A 23,862-nucleotide genomic window follows, 5' to 3' on the forward strand; every position below is an offset into this window, starting at 1 on the left:
TTATTATTGCACTAGGTACGCCAAATCTTGGAAAGATGGTCTTCTTGAAAAGTCTGTGGACCACCTTGGCATCATTGGTAGGAGTGGCGATGGCCTCAACCCACTTGGATACATAGTCGACGGCGACAAGAATATTACGGTTCCCTTTTGAAGAAGGGAACGGTCCCATGTAATCAACACCCCAAACGTCAAAAATTTCAACTTCTAAAATTCCTGTTTGGGGCATCTCATGCCTCCGCGAGATGTTGCCAGTCCTTTGGCAAGAGTCACAACCCTGCACAAAAATGTTAGTATCTTTAAACATCGTAGGCCAATAGAATCCCGACTCATTAATCTTGGCCACCGTTTTAGTGGGGCCATGATGTCCTTCATAAGGTGAGGTGTGGCAACTAGTAAGCACACCATGGACTTCCCATTCGGGAACACACCTGCGAAACAATTCATCTGCACACTCACGAAACAAAAAAAGATCATCCCAAAAACAATGTTTAACAGCAGAAAGGAATTTCTTTTTCTGTTGGTAGGACAAGTCAAGAGGTAGAGTCCCGCCCACTAAATAATTAGAAAAATCCGCATACCATGGGTGTCGCTCTACAACTGCATAGAGGTTGTCATCAGGGAAAGAATCATCTATAGGTAGAGAATCCTTACCCTCATCATTCCTGATACGTGACAAGTGGTCTGCCACTACGTTCTCTACTCCCTTTTTATCTTTGATTTCGATGTTGAAGTCTTGGAGCAAAAGAACCCATCGGAGTAGCCTTGGCTTTGATTCCGCCTTAGCTATCAATTACTTCAATGCTGCATGGTCAGTAAAAACAATGACTTTAGAACCAACAAGATATGATCTAAATTTTTCTAAAGCATAAATAACAGCAAGAAACTCCTTTTCCGTAGTGGCATAGTTGACTGGAGCTTCATCCAAAGTTTTGCTTGCATAATAAATAGCATGCAAAACCTTGTCCTTTCTCTTTCCAAGCACGGCTCCTAACGCAAAGTCACTTGCATCACACATGATCTCGAAAGGAAGATTCCAATCGGGAGCACATATAATGGGTGCCGATATCAAAGCCTGCTTAATCCTGTTGAAAGCCTCAAGACACTCGTCAGTAAAAATGAAAGTAGCATCCTTGAGCAAAAGCTGAGTCAGTGGTTTAGCAATTTTAGAAAAATCTTTGATAAAACGGCGATAAAACCCCGCATGACCCAAGAAACTTCTAACTCCCTTAACATTAACTGGGGGAGGTAATTGCTCAATCACTGAAATCTTAGCTTTGTCTACTTGTATGCCCTTATAAGATACAATATGACCTAGAACTACTCCCTCTGTCACCATAAATTGACATTTTTCCCAATTTAGAACTAAATTGCACTCTTCACATCTTTTCAAAATTTTAGCGAGATTAATTAAGCATGAATCAAATGAGGAGCCATACACGCTAAAATCATCCATAAAGACTTCCATAATAGACTCTATGAAATCGGAAAAAATGCTCATCATACAACGTTGAAAGGTAGCGGGTGCAATACATAAACCGAAGGGCATTCTACGATATGCAAAAGTGCCATAGGGGCATGTAAAAGTAGTCTTTTCCTGGTCTTCAGGGTGAATCGAAATTTGGAAAAATCCCGAATACCCATCCAAATAGCAAAAGAATTTATGATTAGCTAACTTCTCAAGCATTTGATCTATAAAGGGAAGAGGGAAGTGGTCCTTTTTAGTGGCGACATTTAATCTACGATAATCAATGCACATACGCCACCCTGTTACAGTTCTAGTGGGAATTAATTCATTTTTTTCATTGGTTATCATAGTCATCCCACCCTTTTTAGGTACTACCTGCACAGGACTTACCCATTTGGAGTCAGAAATAGGATAGATAATACCTGCATCAAGTAATTTCATAACCTCCTTCTTGACTACTTCCTGCATGGTGGAATTTAATCTTCGTTGGGGTTGAATGCAGGGCTTATAGTTGTCCTCTAGATGTATTCTGTGCATACAAAAATCAGGGCTAATACCCTTGAGATCATCAATACTGTACCCGATAGCCTTATGGGTATTGAGAACCCCTAGAAGTTGGGAAGTTTGTAGGTCAGTAAGTGCAGTACTGATGATCACGGGGTATAGTTCTTGTTCATCAAGAAAAATATATTTTAAATGAGAAGGGAGAGGTTTTAGCTCAGGTTTCTTGACCTCTGCAAGTTTTGATTCCTGAACTAAATTTACTACCTTCATTGTTTCCTTGGGGCTTAACTCTTTTAAGGAAAGAGCCTTTTCAATATCTTGTACTTCATTACCCCAAACGCTTGCATTGTCTTTAGATAAATTCCCGCAGAGAACTTCCTCTAGGGGATCCCTCGCAAGAACATGTGGCAAGCTATCATCACAAATATCATCCATTATATCAACTACATCAATATAACAACAATTTTCCTCCAGCATAGGCCCCTTCAAAACCTTCCCTAAATTAAAAGTAACATTGTCGTCACCTACAGAAAGGGTTAGTTTGCCATTTTTAACATCAATAATTGCTCCTGCGGTATGGAGAAAAGGCCTACCTAATATAATGGGTATTTGTGTATCCTCTGCCATGTCTAACACAACAAAATCAACAGGAATAAAAAATTTACCAACTCTGACAGGGTCGTCCTCTAAAATACCTAAAGGGTATTTTACCGAACGATCTGCCATTTGCAAAGTTATATTAGTAACTTTTAATTCTCCCATATTAAATTTAGCACAGACAGACGATGGCATGACACTGACACTAGCACCCAAATCACACAAAGCTTTATCAATAAAAACATTCCCTATATGACAAGGAATAGAAAAACTACCGGGATCCTTTAGTTTAGGAGGGGATTTGTTTTGCAATAAAGCGCTACACTCCTCTGTGAAAGCTACAGTTTCTACTTCATTAAAGGCCCTTTTCCTAGTAAGAATGTCTTTCATAAATTTAGCATAAGTAGGAACTTGAGTGATTAAGTCAGTGAAAGGAACTATTACCTGCAGGTTTTTCACAACCTCTAAAAACTTACCGAATTGTTTATCGAACTTACTCTTCAGTTGTCTATTAGGGAATGGAAGTTTGATAACCGGGCTCTGCACATCTCCTCCCTTATCCTGCGATTTACCCTGCACAGAAACATTAGTAGATTTAGTATCTATTTGTAGCCCTGCAGGGCTAGCAGGATTAGCGTTTGGTATAGAGGAATCTAGATCAGGAACTGGTCTATCTTCCTTTGGTATAGGAGGTCCATCATAATGTGAACCAATCCTTAGAGTGATTGCATTGGCATGATCTGTAGGATGGATAGGTTGTGATGGTAGAGCTCCCTGCTGACAAGATTGTAGGGTAGATGAAAGTTGTGCAATTTGATTGTCCATGATTTTATTATGGGCTAGGATGGAATCAATTTGCGCATCCCTACTCTCCATATGCTTTTGCATATTGGCAAGCATTGCTCTAATTTCTGTCATGGCAGGGTCGGAAGATGATGAGGGTGATGCTTGGCTTTTCTGGCCGGAATTAGGATGATAATATTTTTGCTGTGGTGGGGTGGGGTTTGTTGTTGTGGTTGTTGTGGAAGTGGAGGATTTTGTACATTGGTGCTCCGGTATGAAAGATATGGATGGTTCTTAAAACCGGCATTGTATGAATTGGAATATGGGTTATTCTGCCTATAGGTTTGAGAGGCATTAACATGTTCCATAGAGCTCCTACAATCTTGCTCCCAATGCCCTACAATTCCACAATTTTCACAAAAAGCTTCATTGTTAGCAACAGCAAAAACATTAGCTACAGAGTTAGGAGCAACAGTAAGATTATCTAATTTTTGACAAATAGACGTTAATTGAGCTTGCAAAAAGGATACGGAATCGACATTATGTTTTCCTTTATTTGCAAACCCTCTCGGATTCCTGTATTGGGAATTGTGTATTGCCATGTCTTCGATAACCTGTCCTGCATCGTCCACATTTAAATTCATGAACCTCCCACTGGCTGCAGAATCTAGCACTAATCTAGAAGAATTTCCAAGTCCATTGTAGAATGCTTGGATCAATTGCCATTGTGCTAGATTGTGGTGGGGGCACTCTCTCTGTAGATCCTTGAACCTCTCCCAAGCCTCATATAGCGTTTCGTCGGCCTCTTGACCGAAGTTCTGAATAGCACTCCTTAGTATTGCTGTTCTTCTACAGGATAGTATTTATTATAAAAATTCAAAGCAAGAGTTTCCTAGTCAGTAATACCAAGTGCAGTTCTATTCAAACCATTAAACCATAATTTAGCTTTTCCACATAAAGAAAAGGGAAAAAGAATCTCCCTGATTTGGTCTTGCGTGACCCCGGCTTGTCTAATGATGTTACAATATTGGCAGAAATCTGCGATGTGAAGATTAGGATCTTCACCCTTAGCTCCGCTGAATTGCTTCCTCTCTATCATAGTGATAAATTGGGGCTTGGTTTCGAAATAAACTCCATTTAGTGCCGGATTGGGAGTAAGGTGCGGGAAATCTGTGAGCTTCGGCTGCGAGTAATCACTGAGTTTCTTCTGGGCCGTCATCTCCGATTCGGAGTCTGAAGGAATATCTGTGTCACTAGAATCAGAGGGAGGATCTCTTCGACTGTTGTCCTCCTCGGAACCCGCCAGAATTTGTCTATAAATTTTCCTTTGCCTATGAAAAGAGCGCTCGATCTCAGGATCCAATGGGATGTAACCTGATCTGGAACACCTGGGCATAAACAAGGAACTAAAAGACAAATATGAGAATTGCCTCAAAGAACTAACGTTCTCTGAGACAAAAGGGGATAATCTAGACTACAAAAAAAATAATCAGAAAATAAAAATAAAACCGTTTCCCCGGCAACGGCGCCAAATTTTGACAGGGTAAAGTCGTATCCCCTAATCAAAAGTAAATACCTAAGTCCTCTAACTAAAATAGATAGGGAAGTAGGGTCGAACTCCACAGGGAAACAAGTCTTTCTACTCCTAATTAATTATTATAATCTAAATTATCTAAGTAACCAATATTTTTGGGAATAAATTCTATACTACGAAGAATAAGGTTGAAAGAAATAAAGTAGGGGAAAAATCAAATATTAAAAGACCTAGGGCATAGGTTCACTGATAAACAATATTCCAGGGCAAATCATAATAAGCAATCATCAAGCATTGATCAATCAGATTATAAAGGGCTTTCGCTACGTATTATAATCACAGAGTTAATTTACCGGTATTAAATCTCATCTGTCGAATCTCGACTTAACCATTTATAAATTAGTCCGCCTATTGAAACTAAGCCTAAACATCAATTCTCATCTGTCGAATCTCGAATTAATATTGGTAAACTCATACAATTAAATCTGGCCAAACCTAATTGCATAGCATTAAATCAATCAATAGGAAATTAACCAAGCATTGATAATTAACAATCACAAAATTACCCCTTCATATCATTTATTAGATCCCCATAAACCCTAGAAATAAAACTACTCAAACATCATCATAACCAAACTAATCAAACAAATAAAGCAAAGCATAATCAAAGAAGTAAATAAAATAGCTGAAATTAAAAGAGAAGAAATTGTTACCAAAAGAAATCTGGATTAATGAAAGTAATTAAGAACAAAAGTTGAGAGAGAATTTAAGAGAGAGAAATATCCTAAGTAGAGAGAGAAAATCTAAAGAAGAAGGTAATCCAAAATTACGTACATAATTCGTCCTTAAACATTCCTCAAAACAAAAATTAAAACTAATCTAATCAGCTCTGAGAAAAACACGCGCCCGATCGGGCTCGCCTTTTTTGCCTTGCCCGCTGCTGGTGTGCCGCGCCCGATTGAGCTTACGCTCACCCGATCGGGCGCGCCTCTTCCTTGAGGGTCTTTATGCGCGCAGCCGCCCGATCGGGCGTATGCTTGCCCGATCGGGCCCGGACTTCTTCTTCGAGGCTTGGGTTTCGATTGGGCTAAATTCCTCGGCCCAATCTAAGTTTCCTCATCGGGTCTTGATTAATCGATCCAATAGCCCCGGTATCTCATACCGAGCCCTTAATCATCGGCTCTCACTGATCCTGGGCTTCAAGAGTGCCGTGTCCTTCTAGCTTCCGTAGTTGATCCATAAAAACCTGGGAAAATGCTCCAAAAGTGTAATTTCCTGTAAAATACAACTAAAACTACGTAAACACTAGAAAACACAAATTAGTAATAAAAGTGGCTCTAAAGAGCCAAAAACACCACTAATTATGACCGTGGGACGGGGGTAAAACACTATATAAATTGGATATATCAGCTAACGACCAACTAAGAATCAGAGCAGGCGTCAATTTTTGTTGCCCCTGCCGCCTTACACATGCGGATACCTGCTAGCAGGGCCTCATATTCCGCCTCATTGTTTGAGGCCTAAAACTTAAACCGTAGTGCACACTCATATTTATCTCCTTCTAGAAATTGACAGATAATGCCTGCACCACAGCCGTTCACAGTAGAGCTCCCGTCTACATGCACCTTCCAAACCTGATCAAGGTTGTCCGGAGCAACCGGCCTTGTCATTTCGACGATGAAGTCGGCAAACGCCTGACCCTTCACTGTGTTCCTCAGTTCGTAAGTGATTTCAAGACTTTGCAATTCAATAGCCCATTTGAGCATTCTGCCGGGTGAATCCAGGGTTGTCATTGGCCGCTTGAGGGGTTGATCTGTGTAGATCACCACCGGATGTGCCAAGAAGTATAGTTTCAACTTCTTAATAGCCATGTAAAGAGTAAGGCCAAATTTTTCAACCATGGGATACCGGAGTTCAGCATTTCTGAGCACATGGCTAATGAAATAGACCGGGAGCTTATTGCCATCTCTCTCAGCAAGGAGAACAGCACTAAGGGCATGATCTGAGACGGCTAGGTACATATAGAGCATCTCCTTTGGCAGAGGGCTAACAAGCCTTGGCAAGGAGTGTAAGTGTTCTTTTAGTTTTTTAAAGGCCGCCTTAGCATCATCCCCCCATTTAAATCTAGTCTTCTTCTTGATTGCTTGGAAGAAATAAAGGCACTTGTCACCTGACCGGCTGAGGAATCTCCCAAGCGCAACCAGACAACCGGTAAGCCTCTGAGCTTCCTTGACAGTGCGCAGTGACTTCATGTCAATCACCGCCTGTATCTTCTCGGGGTTAGCCTCTATCCCACTTTGATCAATCAGGAATCCGAGAAACTTCCTAGACTCAACACCAAAAACACATTTCTTGGAATTTAACATGACCTTATGCCGCCTGAGTGTGGTGAAGGTTTCTTGGAGATCAACAAGGTGATCCGTCTGTAGCTTGGATTTGACTATCATGTCATCAATGTACGCCTCTACATTCCTTCCAATTTGATTAATGAAGACTGTATTAATCATCCGTTGGAAAGTAGCCAGCGCGTTCTTCAAGCCAAACAGCATCATAGTATAACAGAATAACCCCTGATCAGTGACGAAGGCCGTCTTCTCTTGATCTTTTTTCCACAGGGGTATCTAATGGAAGCCGGAGTAGGCATCCATAAAACTCATTAAGGCATGCCCAGTTGTAGAGTCGACAAGGTTGTCGATCTTTGGAAGCGGGTAACTGTCCTTTGGACATGCCTTGTTCAAGTCAGTATAGTCAACACATATGCGCCAAGTTCCATTCGGCTTCTTTACAAGCACCACGTTCGCAACCCAATCAGGGAAGTTACATGACCGAATGAACCCAGCATCTAACAGCTTCTTGACCTCGGCAGCTGCCACCTGACTCCTTTCCTCGCCGTGATTTCTTTTCTTTTGCCGGATGGGCTTCTTTTTTGGGTCCACGGCGAGTTTGTGGACAGCAAGATCCGGACTGATGCCTGGCATCTCTTCCACTTCGAAGGCAAAAATGTCTTTGAATTCCTTCAGCAGAAGGTGCAAGTCTGTACCAAGCATTTCAAAGGCAGCCTTCCCCACCTTAACAGTCCGCTCTAGACGACTGTCGTCCAGAGGGATATCCATGTGATCACCAGCCGGCTATGGACGGAGATCATCTGACCGTTCCCCGGTCAGTGGTTGCTATTTCTTCTCCTTCTTCACCTCCACCAGTTTTTCATTTTTTCTTTTCTTTGCGGCTGCTGGAGGAGGTGAATCAGGGTCCTTGACATTGTCAAGATCCATTGGCTCCTTCGGTTGACCGGCTACAACAGCAGTCGGCTTGACGTCTGAGAGATAGCAATCCCTTGTCGTCTTTTGATCCCCGTTAAGGGAGCCAACAAAGTCATCATCCTTTTCATACTTGAGGAGCATGAGAGCTGGGATGATGACGGCCTTGCACTCGTTCAGAGTGAGTCAGCCAAGAATGATGTTGTAGGCGGTCAGCTCTTTAACCACCAGGAACCTGAACGACCATGTGCTGCCCCTTTCCCTTCTCCCCCAGCCAGATGGGTATGTCAATTTGTCCGACTAGGTGCACAACCCCTCCGCCAAAGCCAACTAGCGGATGGGAAACGTCGCGCAGGCTGTCCCGTTTGTAATTAAGCCGGGACAGACACTTGTAGCTGATGAGATCAGAGGAGCTACCCGTGTCTATGAGGATCCGACCAACCAGCTGGTTGGCGACCTTGCATTCAATGACGACTGGGTCGTCATGCGGTCGGTGAACTTTGCCCCGATCCTTCTCAATGATGAGGACGTCTGGGAATGTTCCACTTGAGGACGCTTGTCCATCATCAATCGAGTGAATCATCCTCTTCAGATGATCCTTGGTGCCCCGGTTATCTCCTTGGTGCCTCGGTTATCTCCTTGGTGAAGGCAGAAGTTTGTTCACCAAGTTTGAGCAGACGGAGCTACCAGTCCAAAGGTTGGACGTTATATGCCGCCTGACCCCCAAAGAGGGCCGGCTGCATGAAGTGTGGAGAATACGGACCGTAGACCATAGGGGTACATACGGTGCATTCCCAATCATCTGAGGGCCGGAATGGACGGTATTACCGCCTGTATGGCTCTCATGTAAGGATTGAATGTTCCCTGCAGATGTGTTTTTGAAAATGTCTGGAAAGCTTGAAGTAGAGGCTGACTCAGACAGCAGTTGACTCCTCCAGCGCTTGATGATCTGCCGAGCGTCGGGGGTAGACTTTGTGTTACCCACCGGTTGTTGCTCCCGGCTGGGCTTTCTTGGACCCTTCTGGGGCAGAAAGATCTTGGACCAGTCAAGGGTTGAGGTTGCCTTGTCCTTTGGATGCGGAGTTGGCTTCCTGTCCCTGACTGGCTTCTTCCTCACAGTTCGAGGGGACTTCTTGGTCGGCTGACTCTTGCTAGAGCCAACCGTTTTCTTTTCGATCAGGTCCTTGATCTCACCCTTGAAACTCGTCATGAATTTCATGAGCTCGTCCCTGGTGACTGGAACCTGACCTCTTGCCGACTGGGTTTCCCCTTCCGGCTGACCAGGGGGCCTACTGGTACCCGCCTGGCTTTCGCCTCGTTCCAGAGTGTCTCTAGGACGGATGCGCTTTGTGATGAGAGAGCCATCTTTGGCAATGTATGTTTCAATCTGAGGATCATCATCCTCATGGTCTGTAAAGACCTCCGGCTGATTATCCTTAGGGTCAGGAGGCGGTACAAACTCTTGAACCATCCTTAAGGTACTCTCCCCATAGACGGCGCCAAATGTTTTGGGTGTTTTTGTCCCTCGGGAGAGTTACAGATCGAGGACTGATCCGATTGTGCCTGTACCTGTAAAACAACGGAGACTCCGGGTGTTTGGAGCTCCGCCTCCGACGATCAAGTTAATACTTGAATGTGAGTAGGAGAAGGTGCGGATAATGAAATGAGATCTTCTCGGATTCCGAGATCAGGTGTTTTTCAGATGTGAGAGAATGTAGGGTTGGTGTAATAAATGATTGAATTATCCCAAAATTTGGGGAATATCTCCCTATTTATAGGGTCATTGGTGAACGTGCCCCTTCTAGGTCATTTGACCTTGATTTGGTGGGCTGCGCCGTTTTGCGACGCTCTTGGGAATTGGGCCTTGAAGACCGCAATTCAGGAAGCATCTGAGGTTGACACGTGTCAGCTGGAAATTGGCCCAAATGGACTTGCCTAGGCTTGACACGTGGTCCTCTCTGATTGGTCCACGTGGACAGGGTAATTTTACCCAAAACACAACCAACATAGATGAAACAGGTTTAGGGTTAACCTATTGATTGTATGTTAGTCAGAAAGCGCACATGAATACACGAAGAATAAAGTAGAGGCCTATTATTAGGGCAAGTTCAATCTCTTTTAGGTTGGATTTGTACCTTCATCCCCGAACTTCCAGTCATGGTTCCAGACCTATTGGAGTTAACGATCTCTTGGATCGTTAAGGGGTGTAACCTTCACCCTGTGAACGGTTTACAAGTTCCTAAAACTTGTTGGCGACTTTTTTACTCTAGCATCCTTCCCTTTGGACGCCACCATGCTTAAGTGTATGATCACAGTGGGGCTCAAGTGTGGGATGCTTGAAATATTCCCTACAAATGGTTGGGATGATTGTTATGGATTTCGGGATAAGAGGCTGGTGTTGACTACCCTTAGTCAATGAGCCAATCCCCGTTGTTTAAAGTGTGCTATGATTATGCATGTTGCTATGTTGCTTTTTTGGCTTTTACTTTTGTGAAAAAGGAAGATGTGATTATCCAAGTTAGTCTTTCATTACAACTCATAGGTAACCTAGCTAATTTGGAAACCTTGAACCATAACCAAAGCTGATATTTTAACCTCTAAGTCCCCAGCGGAGTCGCCACTGTGACGATGGTAGCCTATCGTTGGGGGTCCCATTTCCTCTATGCTCTTAGCTTGGCCTTTTAAAAGCCTAGGACTTACACTTTATAGGGTGTGTTAGGATTTGTTTAATTGGGAATATGTAATTGAAAATCACGCCTAATAAGATAATTTGGGCAACCGGTTTAGGTTCCTATATATTAATCTTTTTGCTTAAATCAAGTGATCACATAATTCGATTTATGTGTGCATTAAATATTCAAACGCTTTAGAATAATTTTGGAGCGAAAAAAAATCTTGTTTGTATGTCTTTTAGGTTAAAAATAATAATTGTTGCTATAAGAATCAAGTAGAGGTCAATACGGGCGACATTGGGTTCATGACTCAATCCGTACCATCATTCGCGAATATTCAGTTATGGTTCAGGACCACTATGGAGTTAAAATATCATGGACTATGAATGGGGTGTAACCTTCATGGATCAAATCGTTGTTGCCTTCATTTTGTCCCTTTTCATTGTTGTCTTTAACGATCCATGAACAGTTTACAAGTTCCTGAAAAACTTGTTTGCGACTCCCTACTTTTTTGTCCCTATCGTTATATGTGAAATCCAACTTTTTATGATTGCCAAGCATAGTCACTTATGCTCAACGTAGGCGCACTTCGTACGACGCCTACAATGAGACATGAATTTTATGCCTTGTTGTTGTTGTAGGTGGAGCCGAAGATGTTGGAGAAGGGCGGTAAGGAGGGCAGACTGCTTTGTTTGTGACTCAAATTGCTGCTGTGTGGTTGCAGTGGAGGCAAAGGTATGATGATGTGATTGGTGAAGTCGTATTGGTTGTTATGTGGCCACGGTGGAGAGTTTAGGTGGTGGTAGTATTTGGATGTCGTTGTTCACTTGATTGTTACTATTGTTGGAGATGCGTAAATGAGAGAGTTGTGAGAATGAAGGTGGGGTCAAGTGGTGGTATGGTGGTTGTGATACGGTGGTGGTGGTTATGGTTTGCTGTCATGGTCCATGGAAAAGGGTGAGGAGATGGGAGGAGAGTGATGGAAAAACAAAAGATAATTTGGTTAATAATGCAAGTTGTAGGTAAAAGAGACTATTTCAAGCAGATTGAGATTATAGGTAAAATTATTTTCAAATTTTGAAAATGTGATATTGTTTTGAAAAGATGTGACAAAGGTGAAATTACTTGTTTCAATTTTTTCTAGATTAATTGATTTTCAACAGGTCAAGACTCAATTATGACACATTGATTTAATTTTGGTTAAAGTGCACATTGACTTATTTCAGAAATAGTGTTATATTCCTAGATGTACGGTACACCCAGGGCTAAAATCGTCATTTTGTCAGCCCAGCTTTAATATGTCTATTCAATTTCTTTCTCCTTTAGAGAGTTAACACAACAAATGGGCCCTCAATTGTTGATTTTTTCACCGTTTGAGTACTCAATTTCTTTTTTTCACCGTTTAGGTACTCTTACCCTATTTCCGGCCAAAAAAATTAATTCACCCAAAAGAATTGAGTACCCTTGGTTAAAAATTGAGTACCTTGGGTTAACTTGTGGGACCCACCAAAAAAAAGCATGGCTTTCTTTCTTCTTCCTCCCCTGTTCATATTGTTTTCCTTTTCTAGAAAATTGTCACGAGGTTTGGTGAGGAAAAGGGCTTGGATTGTAGACAAATTTGGGGGAAAAAGCAAAAATCTCAGCTATTTTTTGAGGTATGTATGATTCTTCAGTAATCTAGTTGTTTTTTACTTCTTTATTTCGATAATTTAAGGTGTTTGAATAGTGTAGTTTTGCAAGTTAGGGTTTATACTTTATGGGTTGAAAACGACAATGCAATGGTGATTTGTTGTTGTTTTTTCGATTAATTTGGGCTTATGATATAGTATATTGCTGCTATGTGTGATTGATTTTGTTGAATTGTGGGTAATTGTTGTAGAAATTGCGCTAGGGTTTGATCATAGATGTTTTTGTGCGTCGCAAAACAGGGGAAGTTTTGCTCGAAAACTTTATGGGTGAATGTTGCAAATTTGGTTGTTTTTGTTGTCAATTTGAAGTCGCTAACTTTAGATTATGGTCAGTTTAATTTGTTTAGGCAAAAATGTTCTGAGGGAGGTTCTTGAACACAGAAGCGAGAAGGATATCTGTTCTTGAGAAAGTTGGATTGATTTCTTGATTTTTTGTTCTGAATTTTATTTTTGTTTTGGGGAAATCTTGCTTTGAATTTTGCATTACTAATATGTTTTTTTTTTGGGTGAAGAAGGTTATTTTTATGGCTTTTTTTGGCTACTGTAAACTCAAATTAATAGCCACTAATGACTAGTTTTATTTTGGAAATCAAATTATTTGAATTTTTGCATTTAATTTTTATTAAATTTAATTAGTAAATTACATATAGTTAAGGGTGAATTAAAGGTACTTTAGTTAGCCGGAAAATGGGTTTGAGTACCCAAAGAGTGAAAAAAATAAATTGAGTACCCAAAGAGTGGAAAAAGTGAGCATTGAGGGCCTGATTGTGATGTTAACTCTCCTTTAGAGTATCACTAGATTAGGTCCCGTGCCATGCACGGTAATTTTTACTATTTAATTAGTTTAATACTATACTTGTTTATAATAATTATCAAATTGCAAAATAAGATAAAAATTCATTATTACAAAAATAAACAATTAATTATTTCATACTACCAAAAATAGTGTGAGTATTACATGCACGACTAATATAATAATTATGGATTACGTCACAAAGTTATATGTAGGAAAATATTACTCCATATTGATAAATAAACAAATAATATTTTGTTGTTATAAATGAAATATAATTACCAAATAGTAAGGATATTATTGCATGCGTAGTATAAAATATTCTCTAAGAAGAAGCTTTGGCAAAAAAAAAAAAAAAAATAAAATAAAATTGGCGCGGAATTATTTATAAAAGAGATAACACATGTCATTCCTGATTTCACCTTTATTATAATACATAGTTATAGTTATAGAATTATGTGCTAAAGTCAATTTGATGCAATATAAAGTTTTTTTTTTCACACTATAAATAAAATCCATGTGATTGTAATGTATAAGGAAAAAAAATTGCATATAATATTAATATTAGTAATTAGAATATTTAATTTTGATTATAATATATAAATAAAATATATACATAGTAAATTTTATTGACTTAAATAAGTTGTCAATCAATAAGATATAAAAAGAAAAACAAAGTTAGAAAATATTTATTTTTTAAAAATGGTTTTTGGAGGGAAAAATGGCACCAGGAATTGACATGTATCATCTCGGTGTCTATTTTAGTATTATGTTATTGATTTACACGTGCCACACTTTTTTCATTTCAAACAATTTCTTTCTCCTCCTTTCTTGTTTCTCTGTCTTCTCTCTACTTCATCTCTCTTCAATATGTAGTATTCTTTGTCTTTGGTCATCTATATTTTCAGTGTTTAGTTTCGAATGAAGTGTAGTTGCAACAAATTTAGGTAAATTTTTCCTTTTTTTTCGATTTTTTGTTTCAAAATTCTGATTTTTCTATTGTAATTTTGTTGAAATCTAGGTTACATATATAAAAAAAAATAAAAAATTATTTAAGAATTTGTTGGATGTAATATGTTTTTTCGTTAATTTTAATGTCCTTATTGATTGTGCTCAATTTCTATACAATTCTGCACAATACATATAAGATAAAACTCTGTTTGTACCAACAAGAATTAGCTCAAGTGGTAAGCAACTTGATATCACTTAAGGAAGGTCTCAAGTTCGAGCTGCCAGGTGTGCAACCCGAGTCGGATTCGAATGTAATCGGACCTAAGCTCTGGTGAACCGAATAGGACACACTAACAAACAAAAATAAATAAATAAATAAAAATAAATAAATAAAAACTCAGTTTGATTATGTTTGCCCATTTGAAAAATTACTTTTTTCTTGTTTATTGTAACTTTTTATTTGCTCATTTTTTAAATGGTTAGATTTTATTTACTCTTTTTTGAAATGCTTAGCTTATAATTGCTCAATTTTCAAATAATTGGATTATATTTGCTCATTTCAGAGTAAGTTAGATTATAATTGCTTATTTTTGAAATAATTGGTTTATATTTACTCATTTTAGAGTTGAATAGATTGTATTTGCTCATTTTGAACTGGTTAGATTTAATTTACTCATTTTTCCAATGGTTAGATTTAATTTACTCATTTTTCAAATGGTTAAACTATAATTGCTCATCTTTTACAGTAAATATGCGATTCCAGTTTTTTCAACTCAATTCGAAAAATTTATTATTATGATTAATAAATTAATCAATGGTTAAAATAATACCTGGATTAGATTGTTGAATGACTTTTGATGAGGACCATTTGTACTAGAACCAATGCCGCCATTAATAAGCAACACAAGCTTTTGATTTTTATTTTTTTTTTCCTGTTCAATTTATGTAATTCAAAGCTTTAATAATTGCAAAATCTAAATTATTGTTGATTTAAATCTTCAATTTGAATTAATTTTTGGAAGATTTGCTAAACTTTCGGGCTAGAGACAGAATGAAGCAAAATTGAAAGTGAAAGGAAGGAGAAAAGTAAGCATGCATGAGTTACATGTTAAATAATGAACGTAATTACAAAATGCCCCTGGGTGTAGCTAGAGGAAGGTACACCCGGGTGTATAGAACAGGAGTTGGACTTATTTTGAGTTAACTACTATAATATTGATTGATTTTTGGAAAATTTTATCAACAACTATCAATTAAAGTACGTGTTTTGAAAACAACTAGCTATTAATTTTTTTTTTAAAAAGAACTAACACAAAATTGTAAAAAGTTTAACTAGCACTACCACTCTAATAATTTCGGTTAGAATATTCGGTATTTGGGTCTCACTTTTTACCACCTTTTACCTTTATGAAGGGTAATTTAGTCAATTTAGATTGTGATTTTATGAGATAAAGGTAAAAAAGTGGAACCCACATGCCGAATATTCTAGTTGAAATTGTTAGAGTGGAGTGGTAGTTAAACTTTTTACAATTTTGGACTAGTTCTTTTATAAAAAAATTTAATATGTATTTTTCAAAACACGTGCTTTAATTGATAATTTTTCACAAAATTTCTTTATTTTTGACAAATTTCATTTGTAACCATGTCTCTTTCAACTTTCGTAGCAAAAGTCATTTTTCACTTAAAAAAAAAATAAAAAAAAATAAATAAAAATAGTGATAAAGCCAACATTAATAAAGTTCCTTTTCTGCAAGTTAATCTCATTATGAAGGCAGACAGTACTTTCTTATCTGATAACATTTGCTTTTAATTAACAAATGATGGAAGTACCTAATCTTCCCTTGTTTATAGCTAAGGGGGATTAGGGAGACTCTTTAAAAAAGGTTACAGTACTAGTTGCGGGAAGCTGCCAACTTTTTTTAATGGAAATGCCAAATTGAAACACCCATTCAGTTAATAAAACAAAAATGTTTCCCAACATAGGAAACATTAATAAACCCAAATTAAATTAAAGAAAAGAAACATTTCTCATAATTTCTTTGCTCGTGTTTCTCTTTACAAACCTGAAAACAAACTATTTACACTGTAATTCTATTTTTTTTTTTTTTTCTTTTTCACTAAACTTCCTTTCTTCTACAGTATTCATTTTCTTCTCTTTTACTAATCTCGCCCCTTCTAAAAGACAAGCTATTGATTATATATAATACTTCCACGATCCAAAACAACTTTTACAAGCGTATATACACGCATTTGAGCACAAACCCTAGCTAGACCCCTTTTTGACAAGTTCCCATCGCCTGATTAGAAAACAGGACCCCTCGGTAAAAGGAGGTTAAGCCCCTATTCATGGCTTCGGGTAGACACACACATACACGCACACACACTCTCTGCCACGAACACGTTAAAAGTGGGGGCCGAGAGGAGAGGAGAGAAATATAATAGTAAAAAAAAAGAGAATATAAAAGGTGGGTACGGAGGACACAGGGCATGTGGGACAGAATGGACTGACACAATCAAATGTCTCTGGCAGCAACGTTGCCGGATCTTGGTTGCCGTAGAAGCTCAATCAATGTCTCCGCCTGTCCCACAATCAACAGCAACATCAGCATTATATTATGTCACAAAACTAACATCCAACAAATAGGGAGGCCAAAATAAAACAGCAAGATAACATTCACACATACATACATTATATTCGCTTAATAATAGTGTCCCCTACCTCTTCAATGTGGAAAGGTTCATTTCACATTGACACCCAATAATTTATGCTTAAAAGAAAACAGGTTGATTGGTCAAGTAGTTATGCCAAACTACATTATATACCACATTGTAATAATCTCCGACATCTCACATTAATTGAGTTGTTAATAGTTAGTTTGTTACTTATAATTGGTATTCCATAATTTTTTTTAAAAACCGTCCATAATGATTTTCCTTGGAAAAGTTTAATAAATGTATGAACATATCTGTAACAAAATTCCTGACAAAAATTTAAGAATAATGGTTATTAGATCTATTGAAATTATTCTTTCATAATTAGGAGTATTATGGTTTATGCAAACTTGCAAAGTACTGTATAATTTTATTCACTCATAAATACTATATATAAGTATAATAATAGTTTATATTTTGCTTAAACAAAATCCTTAATTGTCTATTAGGGATTTTTCATAAGGAAATCAATACTCTAAATCGGGTGTAGTGATGTTCAATCTCCATGTTTAACCTTGAGGTGTATTATTTTCAAGAGTATACATGAATTGAAGAGTATATTGATGTGGGAAGTGCAAGAAAGAAAAAGTGATTGAGTGAGAAAAGAACGTGATATTAGTAAGAGAGGGCGAATATAAATGTGTAAATATTGTGGGATAAGAGGGTACAATAGTAATAAATTTTCCCAAAAATTAAACTAAGTTAAACAAGCTAATCCAAACGTGACAATGTAAAAAAAAAACATTTAAATGTTGGTAGTATTAAAATAGTTTCGATCTTAAAATGGAATTATTAAAAAAAAAAAAAAAAGCTGCCTCATTTATAATGTAGGACTAATCACAAAAGGAAGCAGCTTTGAATACTTTGAATCCTTAAGTTATGATTTGAAAAAGAATAGCTTGTTTGGCATTATTTTTTATTTTCAATTTTCAGTTTTTTTAAAAAGTAAAAACCAAAAATAAGATATAAGAAAAAAGATGTTTTCACTTTTCTCTTGTCAGTTTTTAAAATTATCATAATCTTAATAAGTTTAAGTAATTTTTAATTCATTATATGACATATATCATATGATTTAAAAAAAAAAATAAAAAAAAAAAAATAACCACAGTGATATCAAACGAATCCAGCTTCTAGTTTTAGAACATAATTCAGTATACTATCATCCTCTTTAAAAGTTGTGTACGACTCTTAAAATGGGCGTTTGGTGCAAAAAAAAAAAAAAAAAAAAAAAAAAAAAAAAAAAAAAAAAAGGTGAATGAGCCACAAATGAGGAAGTTCCTTGTATGAAGCTTGCTCTCTTCATTCTTAAATAAAACCTGACCCCTTTGTATGCGTCTTTCTAAATTTGCCTCTAAATCTATCATACAAGCACGACATTAAATAATTTTCTATTCACTATTAACTAACAAAACTCCTCCAATCTCATAATACTCCATAGCATATACAACTATTTTTATTCAACTTTTTTTTATTTAACTTTTCTATTTTATTTGGTTTGCTATCATCTTTTTTTAATAAATATTTAATATTACAATATCATTTTTTAAAATTCACCAAAAACATTATGCCCGGTAGAAAGTTGGGGTGACGAGAACAATGAAATTTGGTAAGTTATGTAAATAGGAGATCCCACTAATTTTCCCCAAAATAATTGTAAAACACGTGTTAAATATAAACCACTCAATAAAGGTCCTAGTTCTCTATCTACAATGTTTCACTATTAATCAAATAAACAAGTTTTTTTGAAAAAAAGTAAGCCAGATTCCTATGTATCATGAGTAATCAATAGTTTTATTTTAAAATTTTTTATTTTTAAACGAGAACAATTTTTGATGGCCAAAAGAAAAAGCAAATAAATATTTCACAAATGGCATCAAACGTGCCTTCCATATGGAATACTTGAGATCAAAGCTACGGCAGAGGTGTAGTATGGTGACTAGTCCACTCTCCAAGATTTGCAAAAATCTCAAGAATTTTAATTTGAATTATGCCCACTATTTATAACCATGTATAAACCCATACCTTGACAAATTTTTACCTAATAAATTTCATAGGTTGACTGAAAACAAGGACCGTTATTAATGGTATACTTCCTTCGTTCTCTAGAGTTCTATCTATTTCATACTGTACAAGACTACAAAAACATTAAGAGAAAAACCAAAATTAGTCCTTATTTTTAAATACAAAAAATAATGTGATTATAAAATACTACAGTATTGTAGATGCAAGTTGGTCTAACTAATGGAGCAAGCAGAATTAGAAAGGACACATTACTACTACAATATGTTGATATACAAACCACAAGCAATTTGCCTATTACTTGTGGTTTGTATATCAATATATTTTTTTATTGTTACAATCTTAACCATATTTTCTTTTCTTTTTTGACGAACTTAGCCATGTTTTCTTGCAAAAATATTATTGTAAGAATATCTCCGTTTAAAAAAAAAAAATGTAAATAGGAGTTTACTTTAAAATCTAGAAAGTAATGTGAGATGAGTGATGAAATAGGGATTGTGTGGCAATCGGCGGTTGGCTGTTGGTTTGTTTGCTTGGCTTGTTTGACTAGCTGGAAGTATTAGCTGTATGGGTTGGCTTTTTAAGTTATTGTTTAAACCGACTGTTTACAAAAGTGTTTCGTAAATTTATTAGTGGTTGTTACCTGTTTATTAGTGATAAAGTGAGCCAACAAGCCAAAAGCCAATAGAAAAAGCTACTTTTATTAGCTTTTGGCTTTTGGCAGAAAATCTAGCTTAAAAGTCAACAAAAAATAGCCAACTACCAAACATATTCTTTGACAGTTTAACCAAACTAAAAAGCTAAAAGCTAAAAAATAGACAAAAAGCCAATTACCAAATACCCTATAGGGGTCCGCTTGGATTTGTATGGTAGGTAAGAAATCTTTTTAAATTTGGTGAAGACTGACAAAATGACAAGGATTTCTCCGTATTTCTAGCAAATAATACAACGGCGTAGTGATCCTCAAGCCTCCACTTCAAATTTCCACAAACATGACTCAGGAGTTCCTACTTATTTACTCAGTGTCGCTTTCTTTTCTTACTTTTTTGTCTTCTTTTTCAGTACTTGTAAATAATACTTCTTCTATTTATTTTTAGTTGACACACAAGTTAAATCATTAATATCTTGTTTGACAATGTATCAATTAAATTATTAACATCTTTAATTACCGATAAGCAAAAATTATAAAAAGTTAATATTTTGAAAAATATACATTATCACGAATCTAACAAGATCCCACTTGACTATATTTTTCCTTATATATAAATCACAAAACATGATCAAAGAAAGATGTGTAAATAGTGCTAAAATCAAAACATGTCAGCAAATAAAAAATGGAGGTAGTAGGTAGTTATAATACCATCTGTCTTTCCTCTTTACCCCATTATACAATTCTATATTTCCAACATCAATGCCTTTCATTAGTACGGAGTAATAGGCAAAAATAAAAAAAATAAAAAAAAAAATACAAAAAAAAGGCCAAAATTGTAAAAATTTAGAATTCAAAATTTATATTGATATACAAACCACAAGTAGAACTCATTTTAATTTTGAAAATAGTGATAATATCAAATTGTGTCGAAAAAAATTAGAGATGGTTATTGTATTACTTTGTACTTTTTTTTTGACAAGGTATTACTTTGTACTTTGAAAGGTAAAGAGTAAAGACTATCATTATAATAGTCCCAGATAGAAACTTAATCAAGGTAATCATACCTAAATGCGCCAGCTAATACAGTAATAATTAGATTGAAAATAATTGTACTCGGTAAATACATAGAATTTTGGTTCAATAGAATTGACATCTTATTTAGAATATATTAGAATATAAAAAAATCAAAACTCAAGACCTGTTCTCTTCAACTTAATTTCATTTCATTTCGGTTTTTTATTTCCTCTTCTCATACATAATTCGGTTCAAACAATTCGGCTCTGCTCAGCTTAGAGTATAAAGTACGGAAAAAGTTTAACAAATCGAAATTTAATGTAACTGAAAAACCTACCAAGAGTTCAAAGGCAACTAACAAAATCATCCAATAAGGACGTGCAAATATTTCAAACAATTATTTGATGAGCAACTACTTAAAAAATTTACAAAACAACCCTTAACGAAAATTAGTGAAGTACATTTCTTTATTAAATTCTCTGAACACTGCTGGTCCAAATCTAGGACTTTTTCAAAGATAGTTCATTCTTAACATCCATCAATAAATATACCAAGATTGAATATATATAATTCCTTTTAAAAAAAATCAGTAAGCTCATTATATATATTTAAGAATTTCGGCCGGTAAATAAATATTAGATTCTAATACTCTGTATTATTTATACGGAGTACTAATAATACACAACTACACAAAAACAATCTCCATTATAAATTTGTAACTAGAAATTTATTTTAATTTTCCTTTTTTTTCAACTGGTTAAGAATTAATCAAATGAATGATAAAATTTAAAAATGGTTTACATTTCAACCAACAATATATGTAACAATGCAAAATCATAGTATAAAATAATAATAATAATAATAATAATAATAATAATAATAATAATAACAAAATTGATTTGAATTTGGCAAGTTGCATCACTCATATTTGATTTGAGTAAATATCTAAAATGTGAAACAATAAAATAGTAAGGCAATAAATAAATAACAAGAACTAACCTTCCTCTTGGCCCGGCTAGTACCCGACTGAGACAAGGCAACCAACGGTGGAATTGCACCTTCACGCGCCACCATAGTCCTATACACAACACTGTCTTCACATAATTGCAGCAAATTGGCAGCCGCAATCTCCTTTTGTCTATGAGACCCAACCTCAACTATTTCTACCAATACCGGAATACCCTCCTCATCCACCAACGCTGATCTCGCTTCCGGCAACGACACCAATAAGCTCAATACAAAAGCCGATTTATCCACCATGTGGGACCCAAAATCCGCCATCAATTCAATCAACGGTTTCATGATACCCGCTTCAACGGCCCTGATCTTGTTTTCTTTTACGGAACATAAAGAGTAAAGTGCAGTTGATGCATCCTTTTTAGCTCTAATTCCACCATTTTCTAATAGATCTACTAAAGCTGGAATTGCTCCTGACCGTCCGATCAATGACTTGTTCTCGTCGACCTGTGATAGCCTAAGAAGCGCACACGCGGCGTTCTCTCTCGCCGCTGATGTCCCAATCTTTAGGGCTCGAACCAACGGTTTGATTGCACCGGATGATGTAATATGATCTTTATTCTCGTCACAAAGAGATAGATTCAAAATTGCTGTTACGCCGTATTCTTGAAGCTGAAGGTCAGAGGAATTTAGAAGAGAAATTAGCGGTTTGATGGCACCAGCTCTGGCAATTTTAAGGCGATTTTCAGGTTTATTCTTAGCTAAAAGACGGATTTCCATGGCAGCTTGTTTCTGATCATCGACTGAGGAAGATTCCAAGTCGGAAACCAAATGAGGAATTATTTCATCGGAGAAATCATCGGCGGCACTGGCGCAGGAAAGCCAGAGTTTGCGACGGCTTTCGGATGTAGCTGACGAGAATTCGCCGGACCTGTCGCTATTGCAGTCGCTAAAGGCAGACGAAGAGTTATCATTTAGGTTAAGGTCGCTGAAATTACGGCCTAAGTAGGTGAAACCCGTCTGAATTTTCTCTGTTTCCATTGGTTTGATTCTGGATTGTTCTGAAAAATTGGAGAATATTAAATGATAAATAATGTTAAGTTTAGAAGAAGTGTCTGTTATTCGACCTCATAAAGTGGGAATTGTGGGAGTTGATGGGGGTTGTTTGGGAAGTTAAGGAGGTTGAGAGAAGAAGAGGGAGGTTGAGAGAAGTTCGTTTGGTTGGATTAGAAGATATAGGAGGGGAGAGAGAATAGAGTTGGGGGAAAAGAACCTAGACTTGGTCATTGTGTAAAGGGAATTGTGAAGCAAGGGAGAAGGGGCCACCAATATTATTTCTCGTGGGCGGAATTGGTACAGAGACACTCATAAACTTTGGCCCATTTTCATTTTTCTCTCTTGTGAAAACAAAACAACTGATAAAAGTGTTCATTTTACGGGTTACAAATTTACAACCATCAAAATTAGTTTTTACAAATTATGACTAAAAAAATCACCAAATAATTTCACCTACGACCAAAATACGATTTTTTGCCATAGTAACCAAAATATGATGTATTAATTATACTCCCCCTGTTATGTATTACTCGCAACAAACATGAGAATTGCGGACTTCTAAACAAAAGATTGTAAGTGTAATTAATGAAAAATAAGGGCATGTGTTTAGTATTAATCCATCCCAAAAAAAAAAAAAAAAAAAAAAAAAAAAACACAATCAAACACAACCACCTAGCAGCACTGCACCTAGCACCGTACCACCAACACCGCCACCACCTAGTAGCATCACAATGGAACCTAGAAAAATTCGAACCACCAACCAACCAACCCACGGAAGTTGAACCACCAACGAACCACCAAAGTCGGCGACACCACGAAAACCGAACCAACCTACCCACGATAATCGAACAAACCAACCCACGAAAATCGAACCAACCAACCCACGAAAAACAAACCGCCAAAGTCGACGACTCCACGAAAATTGAATCAACCAACCCACGAAAATCAAACCACCGACCACCAAAGTCGAACCATCAACGAACCAACAAAATCGAACCCACGAAATTCGAACCTAGAAAATAGACAGATCTGAAAAATTAAAGCTTTAATTGGTCAAATTAAACCATCAAAACTCTAGATCTAGAATTTTGATGGTTTAAATTTGTTCATAAAACCTTTAAATTTGAGCTTTAGCAACAACAACAAAAGGAAGAGAGAGAAAACGAAGGTGGCAACTAGGAAGAAGACAATGGCGGTGACTTCCGGTG

General features: G+C 36.8%; 1 protein-coding gene across 1 annotated transcript; it reads right to left on the reverse strand.

Annotated features, from left to right (window-relative positions):
- Positions 1 to 16,247: 16,247 nt before the first annotated feature.
- Positions 16,248 to 22,890, reverse strand: LOC145590783 (U-box domain-containing protein 14-like). The gene is made up of 2 exons (XM_081647183.1): positions 21,641 to 22,890; positions 16,248 to 16,823 (listed from the first exon to the last, which is right to left on the reverse strand). Exons 1-2 carry the CDS (start codon positions 22,637 to 22,639, stop codon positions 16,758 to 16,760), a joined length of 1,065 nt encoding a protein of 354 aa, XP_081503309.1. The 5' UTR covers positions 22,640 to 22,890; the 3' UTR covers positions 16,248 to 16,757.
- Between the last annotated feature and the right edge of the window lie 972 nt (positions 22,891 to 23,862).

The sequence above is a fragment of the Chenopodium album genome, chromosome 18 (assembly GCF_948465745.1).
Source record: "Chenopodium album chromosome 18, dcCheAlbu1.1, whole genome shotgun sequence".
Classification (NCBI taxonomy): Eukaryota; Viridiplantae; Streptophyta; class Magnoliopsida; order Caryophyllales; family Amaranthaceae; genus Chenopodium; species Chenopodium album.

What these genes read in the sequence shown, in the direction of transcription:
- LOC145590783 (XM_081647183.1), bottom strand. Translation starts at nt 22,639, where the DNA reads ATGGAAACAGAGAAAATTCAGACGGGTTTCACCTACTTAGGCCGTAAT. An exon ending in CTAGCCGGGCCAAGAGGAAG is followed by an intron (nt 16,824 to 21,640) that starts GTTAGTTCTTGT and finishes ATTGTGGGACAG; the next exon opens with GCGGAGACATTGATTGAGCT.